This window comes from Pangasianodon hypophthalmus, chromosome 27, assembly GCF_027358585.1.
Source record: "Pangasianodon hypophthalmus isolate fPanHyp1 chromosome 27, fPanHyp1.pri, whole genome shotgun sequence".
Classification (NCBI taxonomy): Eukaryota; Metazoa; Chordata; class Actinopteri; order Siluriformes; family Pangasiidae; genus Pangasianodon; species Pangasianodon hypophthalmus.
The window spans coordinates 14873333-14883154 of record NC_069736.1 but is presented as its reverse complement, the minus strand read 5'-3'; the positions used below and the strand labels follow the sequence as shown (position 1 = coordinate 14883154).

The 9822-nt window shown below is 42.1% G+C and overlaps 1 protein-coding gene across 1 annotated transcript; it reads right to left on the bottom strand.

Moving 5' to 3' along the window:
* Window positions 1-174: 174 nt before the first annotated feature.
* On the bottom strand, window positions 175-7781 carry nup88 (nucleoporin 88). The gene is made up of 17 exons (XM_026921486.3): window positions 7517-7781; window positions 7057-7226; window positions 6628-6753; window positions 6144-6230; window positions 5712-5888; window positions 5384-5564; window positions 4875-5025; window positions 4650-4748; window positions 4466-4556; window positions 4056-4160; window positions 3803-3961; window positions 3034-3159; window positions 2837-2902; window positions 2500-2580; window positions 2225-2351; window positions 1558-1676; window positions 175-443 (listed from the first exon to the last, which is right to left on the bottom strand). The coding sequence occupies exons 1-17, from the start codon at window positions 7751-7753 to the stop codon at window positions 380-382; spliced, it is 2166 nt and encodes a 721-aa protein (XP_026777287.3). The 5' UTR covers window positions 7754-7781; the 3' UTR covers window positions 175-379.
* Window positions 7782-9822: the final 2041 nt, after the last annotated feature.

Here is a 9822-nt window from a genome sequence, read left to right as displayed (position 1 = left end):
AGTCCCTGTGTTAGCTGTTAATATAAAAACGGTAACATTAGAACGAGTGCTTTAATATAAACTTGTGATTTGTCTTACGACCAGAACTACTATGAGAGAATTAATCAACACCTTCTGACCAATCAGAATTGAGAATTCAACAGAGCTGTGGTGTAACTCACAAATAACCAAGCATTCTTAAATGTACAAAAACATTTTATTTCCTCCAACAGATTGTTACACTTGTACACACAACATATAAAAGCTACTGTATACAAACGTGTCGAGCTTATCTTTTACCCTCAGAGTCATTGTACAAGCTGCAAAGATAATTCGGCACTGCGAGCTGAATATAGTGCTTTGTGGTATGCGGTCAGCGATTACTTCTCACTACTGCTCTTCAGAAATTGAAATGGTTCTTGATGTCTTTGATCTGCTTCATCATGTCAGCAATGTGTTCACCCCTACGAGAGACAGGAGATGACAAACAGCACTTAACTTGTGGAGTCCAGCAGAAAACTTACAGCTGTCACAGCAAATTTTAAATAATATTCCAACTGTTAATATGTATGCATTCAAAGGCACAAAATACCTACCTACCTACCTAAATAAACACACACCCACCTACGCACCCACCCACTCACCTACCCACGTTAAGTATTTTGGCTAAATGTTGTCACTTGATGTAGGAAGAGGGTTCTGAATGAAAATGTAGTTTACAGCAAACCTCTTTCACATTTTCTTTTTCAAATTTTTTCAAATTCATTTAGTAAAAAAAATAATAATAATTAGTAGGCTTTTTCCAGAATCCCTCTTTTTCTGTTGCTGAATCTCAAATGAGAGTATATGTACTACACACTTCATTCTATATAGTGATCGATTCTAGGGAATAGAAAGCAATTTGGGATTTAACTTTGTTTTCAGGGCGAGGATTTTAATGAGGCCAACTGGCATGTAAAATGGAGGTAAATATCAGCGACAAGAGCAAAAAAACATCACTGTGAGTGAGTATGTAAGTCAGTAGGCAAGTCAGTAAGTACTTAAAGGCAGTAATTAAGTCAGTAAGTACTTAAAGGCAGTAATTAAGTCAGTAAGTACTTAAAGGCAGTAATTAAGTCAGTAAGTATGCATGTCAGTGAGTGAGCCAGTCACTAAGTACTTCAGTTAGTAAATGAGTATGTCAGTCAGTATGAAAGAAAGAAAAAGCTTTGACAAAGTCAATGGCAGTCAGTAAGTAATTAAGTTAGTCAGTAAGTAAATGAGTCAGTAAGTAAATAAATAAGTCAGTAAGTATGAAAGAAAGAAACAGCTTTAACATTGTCACTTTCAGTCAGTAAGTAATTAAGTTAAGTAAATGAGTCATTACGTCATTCAGTAAGTATGAAAGAAAGGGAGTTTTGACAACGATGCAGCAGGCCCCTGTGATTTTTCACCTCACATGGTTTGTGTGATGAACACAGTGTAGTTTTTAATAACTGATATGAATGTAATGATTTAAAAGAAGCAGACAGTCCTACAATATACCAAGTAAAAGCTGCTGGTGAAAGTGTTTGGTGTTTTGTGTTTGTGTTTACTCACTGTTCTTTTAAGACGCCCTGAACACACTTCCTCTGGTGGGCATTTAGAGTTATGGTGGCTCGAGCTGAAGACGAGCCTTTATCCATCTGCTTCTTCTGGTAATCCTTCTTCATGTTCACCTGAGAAACGTCAGATCAGGAGATAAGAATATGATTAGTTTTGGGTCTCTATGCAAATAAATAAATAAAGCACAGAGCAGATTGTCTATGAAGAACTTCGATATCTAACATGTACATGAATATTTTGCCTTTTAATATTGCTCTGCCATTGTCCTGTGAGGTCACGTGACCAAATATGCGCACTGTCACACAGTATGGAAATGCCCTGACCAGCATGACCACAGCATGTGACTCATATTCTTAGTTCTCTAAACCCTAACCCCTGTGAAAGTTTCCACATTTTGTAGCATTACATCATGGAAATCGGATGTTTCTGTCATCATCATTATTTTTTTTAAATAACCAAACCCTGATACTTTTCCAGGACTTTATCCTCAACTTGGTTTGATAGATCCTTGGTCTTCGTGATGCTCCATTCAACTTATGATGTCAAATGGTTGCACCAGCAATGAGGGCAACTGTTCAAGTGTAAGGATGCAGCTACTTCCTGTTCGAGTGCAAGGATGCAGCAACAGGAAGTAGACAATGTCACCCCCAGCGTAACTGACCTGTGTGATGCTGTTTCCGAGGTGTCGCAGCTGGTCGTTGATGGTCTGCAGCTCTTTCTTCATGTCCTTTTCGCTGTCGGACAGCACTGGAAGCTGACTGCGCAGGCTACCCAGCACATGTTTCATCCTACACACACGCACACAAAGAAAGCAGTAACCACTTTTTCTAAAATGGCTGAATTGATATGAAAAGCCTGTTTATAATAAGCAAAATAATTGTGATGAACTTTTCACCCAACAGTATCTCAGAGAACATCTGAACAAAGCAAAGGCACCTGTTCATAATGGCTTCCTGCCGATATTTAGCGTCCTCGTACTTGTCGGCCAGGCGCTCTGCTGCCTCCCTCAGGCTCTTTCTGTTCAATACAAACACAGCATGAACAAAACATGATGTACTACTCCTGGAAACCACAACATTAATGACTGAGGAAAGGCAGTGGGGTGTTTTATTTATTTACTGCACAGCTAATGATCTGCAGAGCACAGTGAGAAAAATGTATTTTTACTGATCCAGTGCATCAGATATACTAAAGAAAACAGCTTAAAACATACAGTGAGGTGGTTTAGTGTATATTAATTCACGTCATTTAATTCACGTAGTGTGATGGCTACCTCTCCTCCCGGCACATTGTGAGGTCCTCCAGCTGCTTGTTCTTCTGGCTGGTCAGCAGTTTGACCCTGTGAGTAAAACAGACAAAAGCAGCCAGAATAATCACAACTGAAATAATAGCACCATAATTAATACAGCATAATAATAATTAGGAGTGTCTATTGTAGGCTAAATTGCTATTCAAATATTAAATGTGTACCTTTTCTGCATTTCCTCACGGGCCAGGTCCAGCTTGAGGATGTACTCCTCCCGAAAGACCTGCGTGGCTCTGCTCAGTAGCTGCAGACACTCTGGAGTGGGAGTAGAGGCGTCCTTATCCCCTGACCTGAAACACACACACACACAAACACACCCATCACCACATACAATCACATTTACACTGATTAATGGAGCCATTTCTAACTTTTAAACCCCTCTGCAATTAGGATGAAAACAGACAAAAAGTCCATTAGGTTGAGTCGGACCTGATCCGGTTCCTCAAGGTTGGTGTCAAGCCAAAAGTCCAGTGGGTGGAGTGTGTATCAGGCTGGAAAAGTGTGTGTAGTATGTTTTACAATGTTCTGTGGTTTAGGGTTAGGGGATTTTGGGTTAGGTTTATAGGAGGAGTTGGATCAGATTCAGCTCCACCTCCTGGACTTGGAGTTCTGCAGCAAGAACTATCTCTACACTTTCCCCCAACACACTCCTCCCCTCTGCTGAAACTCTCCCCTCTCGTGAGTTTTCAGCCAAAGCTGAGCAAATTCAGCTGAGGGGCGGAGCTAATTTCCAGGCCGGAAAAACTTAAACAAGCCTGATTCATTTCATTCATTTAATATTGCGAATAGTTTTTTTTTTCTAAGGCGTGTTCTAGAAACAAACTGCAGCACCTTTAAAGTGATAGTTCACCATAAAACAGGGGCCGACTCCGGGGCCGACTCTGCTGCACAATCTTCAGCTGTGAATCCGCCTATAGGATTTCTTTAACTTACCTGAGCATGAGCGGATTGGTGGAGCTGCGCGCCAGTATGTTCCTGATGTGCTGCTCAAACGAGTCATGAGCCAGTCCACGCAGCGGGGAGCTTACAGACCCCTCCTCCGCTCCCACCCGCGAACACAACAGAGGAGGAGAGGGAGGACGTATAGAACTACTGCAGGGTGAACAGGGATTAAAAACACTATTAAATGTTTGCTGTGATGTTTGCAACAAGACGCTTAGCTAGAGTAGAGTTAAGTGTGTCTTACAGCAAAGGAAGCAGGAGACACTCGTAAGAGCTGGTGATGCAGATCATTGTGGCACCCAGAGACAGATCGGACACGATCCAGAATCCACGAACAGGAGCTGGTAAACTACACACACATAAGATGGTGGTCAACTCAACCTCAATTGTATATCTTGCTTTTTTAATCAAAAGAAATGATTTCCTGGACATTAACTACTTGCGTGTAATCTTTTTAATATCTCACAAGATATTACCAAGGTCATTCAGCCGAAAAAGGTTAAGGAAACTTAACAGTATAACATTTTTGACTTCAAATATTAAAATTAAAAAATGTAAATTCAGGCTCACAGCTCTAATAAGTGACCTTCTACTACTATGATACACATGTTAGCCCTTCTGTTATTACATGACTATGTAGGATTTTCAATCTACCTGCTTGTGAGGGGTTTGGTGCAGAGGATGTGCTCGACTATGCAGCGCTGCTCAGCTGCCAGTTCCTGCAGGCTGTCCTTATCCTCCTCATCTACACACACACACGCACAAACACATTTTTGCTGGACTAGCGCTAGATCCAAAGACTTCATGTTAAAGCAACACATCTACAGTGCACACTCACCTGACTGGAGGAACTTGTGGAGTTTGTTGAACCACGCGAGTCCTACACTGTGAACGCCTGCCTCGTGTGTACAGTGGTACCTGTGCTGACACAGGGGGTCTGAAAAACAAAGAACAAACTGACTTTCATATGTATTAGGAGTAGCTTTCAATACAGAGAAGGAACACCATATGCTATTAGAGCAGCCATTTGCACAGTTTTTTTTGATCCTCAAAGCAGTCTGACCTCCGTGTAATCGGATCGGGCAGGTGAAGTCCGAATCTGTTGGGTCCTCTTCTTCCCCAGCGGCCAGTTTGAGAGTGAGCTCCAGCTCTACGCACTCGAATACATAGAGCGATGGCACTGTCTCTGATCCTCGGGACCACCTCTCCACAGCCTAAACACACACACACGCACACACACACAGCAAACATTAAACATCCCCTCATGTTTTTAACTATACACAATACTAATTTTATTAACACAAAAGGAAACAGAAAATACCAGTAGCAGAATATTTTCCAATACCCAACACTTTAACCAAGGGTGCCAATAATTCTGGAAGTGACTGTAGTGCACTACATAGGTTTACTACACCATAAAGTAATGTAAATTTCAGCTACTGTCACTTATGTGATGCCAACACAGAGTGCATCACTACTGCTGATGTTCACTCTGCCTGTGGCAGTATAAAACTATATAGACTTAAAGTAATTCAAATGTGCACGCATATATTAAATTTTGTTTGTGCTTACTCCACCATCCTCTTCCTCCTCTGCCTCTAACACGACGCAGTGATAGAGGATTCCTGCTTCAGTGGCGATCACCAGGATGTTGGGCACGCAGGGTAGACAGAGCACGGCGCAGGCGTCGTAGCCGTAGTTATCCTCCGCGGCAGGGTACATGGGTAGAGGACCCAGGAGCTTCCCCAGATTACTGACACACACACCCACACATACACACAGCAAAACAGTGAAAGTGAACACATTTGGAATGTTCTGAATATTACTTAAAATTGAGGACAATATGTACAGAAATATCTGCTATATGTATTTCTGTGTGTTTATAGACAAGAGGCCTTACACGTAGGTGAGAGACGTGTAACTCAGAAATGTTTCTCCGTTCCCGTAGAGGATGTATAACGGGTAAACCAGCAGGTCTTCCTTCAGCCGCGTGCCTGTGAGGTGGCGAGGGGCGTCGACTAACGGCCCAAAGTCAAACGCCACCGCGATCTCGCCTAGAGAGGCTGCATAGGAGCGCCTAGAGGAGAGAAACAACCAGACCAGACTTTCCTTCACAATCAGTACAGTGAGAATATACAGTATTCACAAGTGTTTGATAGAGTTAGTATCATTAATATTGGGATTCAGCTAACTGTCAATTTATTCACAGTGCATGACTTGGACCTCAGAGTAGTTTTGATTAAAATGCAAGTGACTACAATGGAGAAAATGTGACAGATTACAGCCACCCGAACTGTAAAACCTGCACCAAAAAGGATAGTGCTCTGTTTACCCTCTTGGGTGGATGGTGCTCTCCTCGTCAGACTGAGACACTGGAAGCACTCGCGCTGGAGTCTGGGGCTCCTTAAGACTGTAGAACCTACAGACACAAACATCACAACCATATCATTAATCATCCTTAACACAAGCTGTCAAGGTACATGTAATACTGTAAAACCTACCATTAAAAACTGAAAGCGTCAGCTAGTACTATTTTCTCTTTGGTTACTTCATTATAGGTTATTTTGTAACAGCAATAGAAAAGAAACGTCAAAACAACAGAAAAGTCACACCAACGGAAATTTCTGGAATACATATTGGACAAAAAAAATCACTTCCTAAGCCAAAGCTCTTTCTGTTTTCTACGGTGATATAAATAATTTCCTGAGTGTACTTGAACTTGAACACTACAGTCTTTGGGTCACGAATAACTAACTCTTCGATTAAAGATCACTTTATTCATCTTATTCCCACATGCTCATGGCTCATATGAGTACCTGATGGTGTTGTCTGAGGTGAGCAGTACTAGGTGGGGCTCCTCCGTCTCGCTGGGGTACCAAGCAGCTTGGCGCAGGGTCACGGAGGTCGAGCTGGTGAAGAAGCGCTCAGCCACAGGAATCGTCCTGAGAAGAGAGAAGCAGAGAACTTAATTAGAAACAATGGTACGGGTACGAGCATGAAAACTGATGCGCTGAGTAAATCCTCTGGCCTGTGACATGTGCTTGAATATCTGATTACAGATTTTTTTTTTGTACTCAAGAGCAACACAGATGTGGAGAATAGGAAATGGAAGGGAATTTATACCAGGAAAGGTTTAACCCCGTCCCTAGGATCATGATCATGATCACAGGAGGGTAACTCTGGTGAACATTATACAGCACTGGAACCAGTTCACGACCAGCATGGCACATCAATACTGAACTCACTTGCAGTTGATCTCGAGGCGTCCACCTTCGAATTCTGACTTCTTGCCCCAGCGTTGGGGTAACTCCAGCACTGTTGCCCCACGCTGACCAATGAGAGCCACATGATACTGAGTGGGACTGAGCAGAACCTGACACACTTCAAATAGTGGTGGGTTGATGCACATCAAAGTCTGTAAACAGGACAAGACCAGACAGAACACACTCAGCAGCAGTCAAATACATAAGAGACTAACTGAATAAACCTCTGAGAGGAAGTGATGCATTGCATTTAACTTATTAAATAAAAACTAAACACTGTCACTGACACCTGGACCAATTCTGACCATCATTTGCAAGCTAAATAACATTAGCTAGCTAACTTCCTTCAGTAAAACAGTACACTGTTGTTTTCTGCAGGTTGATAAAAATAATCTCTTAACTAAACACACTAGCTAATTAGTGAACACGTTAAACTTCTAACCTGGTATTTCGCCGTGTGGGAAGTAAGCTCAGAGTTGAGCAGCCGTAGGTTTGTTGTATAAAACACGCTCTTTACATTATCCCACACAAACAAATCTCCATTCAGGCAAAACGTAAGGTTTTTAACTATCCTTCTGCTCGTTCCCTGTGGCTCCAAAATCCGGCTCTCTTGTAGTTTACAGAATATTTCGTGGCCAGGCAGCTCATCCCTCCAACGGTCCGCGGCCAGCGTCGCCATTTTTCCTTGTGTGTATGTGTGTCGTCGCAGGGCGATGACGTTACACCACTGGCGGGCTTTACGCTTTAGCGCCGACTTTGCAGTTTCGTTAAATATGTTTGTGTGGAAATATTTGTGATTTGTTTAGTGAATCGCTTATTTGTTGGTTGGTGCTGTAAAGATAAAAATAAAATGGAGCCAAATTATTTCGTTAAATTATGTAAAAAGTTTCGTGTAAACTCAAGGTAGGTAGGTAGTTGAGTTGGAAGTTAAATAGGTGGGTAGGAAGGTAGGTAGATAGGTGGGTAGGTAGGTGAGTAGGTAGGTAGACAGCTGAATAGATGGGTAGGTAGGTAGTTGAGTAGGTAGGTGGATAGATGAGTAGGTGGGTGGGTAGATGAGTAGGTAGGTAGATAGCTGAATAGATGGTTGGGTAGGTAGATGAGTAGGTAGGTGGAGGGGTGGGTAGGTAGGTAGGTAGGTAGATGAGCAGGTGGGTGGGTAGATGAGTAGGTAGGTAGGTAGGTAGCTGAATAGGTGGGTGGAGACGTGGATAGGTGGGTAGGTAAGTGAGTGGGTGGGTGTGTAGGTAGGTAGGTAGGTGGGTGGGTAGATGAGTAGGTGGGTGGAGACGTAGATATGTGGGTAGGTAAGTGAGTGGGTGGGTGTGTAGGTACAGTAGGTAGGTAGGTGGGTGGGTAGATGAGTAGGTGGGTGGAGACGTGGAGAGGTGGGTAGGTAAGTGAGTGGGTGGGTGTGTTGGTAGGTAGGAAGGTAGATGAGCAGGTGGGTGGGTTGGTAGGTGGTTAGGTAAGTGAGTAGGTAGGTGGGTGGGTAGGTAGATAAATGGGTAGGTAGAGGAGTAAGTAGGTCAAATCCACCAAAATTTGGTCCAAACTTAGTAGTTATCAGAAGTTTCATTTGGGTCATAGTCTCTCCTTTTTAATAAAGGTTTAATAATTGTTTTATCTTAAGATTGGAGTCCCTTTTTCCTTACAAAATCCACAAGATCACACCACAATTACATATAAGGTTAACCATTTATTTTCACTACAAAATTCCAAAAACACCTTCCTCCAACTCAAATAGGGTGTTTATTGTATGTCCCAAGGTAATGAATACAAGATTATAGATTCTGAATAAAAGTAGAGAAATTGTTCAACAGATTCCTGTATTCTGTAAAATCCTAGAGTGGTCATATTCTTTTAGAAGTTGCAGTCAAAATATAATTATTTAAAAGATTTACTATTTGAATGCAAGTAAATATTAACAATCCAATAACTGTATAATGCCACAGACAGGCAGACCCACAACGTGTACAAGCCACAGTAAGTGAAAACTGTTCAAAGAAATTCACAAAGACACAGTTTCACAGATTTTAATCAGAACCACAGATCATATAGGCTGCTTTGAATATTGTGTCCTATAATACATTTAAATATATTTTAACAGATTCACACAATCTGCTATTGTATTTTTAAAACACTATGTTGATATACTGTGATATAGCAACATAGAAACGGCAAGATAGTATTAGCAGCAGCGGCACCAGCAGCAGCAGCAACAACAACAACAACAACAACAACAACAACAACAGCAGCAGCAGCAGCAACAACAACAACAACAGCAACAACTGCAGCAGCAACAACAATAACAAAAGCAGCAGCAGCAGCAACAACAACAGCAACAACAACAGCAGCAGCAACAGCAGCAGCAGCAACAACAACAACAGCAACAACAGCAGCAGCAACAACAGCAACAACAGCAGCAGCAACAACAACAATAACAAAAGCAGCAGCAACAACTGCAGCAGCAACAACAATAACAAAAGCAGCAGCAGCAGCAACAACAACAGCAACAACAACAGCAGCAGCAACAGCAACAACAACAACAGCAACAACAGCAGCAGCAGCAGCAGCAGCAACAACAATAACAAAAGCAGCAACAACAATAACAAAAGCAGCAGCAACAGCAACAACAACAACAGCAACAACAACAGCAGCAGCAGCAGCAACAACAATAACAAAAGCAGCAACAACAATAACAAAAGCAGCAGCAGCAACACTAGTAACAACAGCAGCATCAACAGC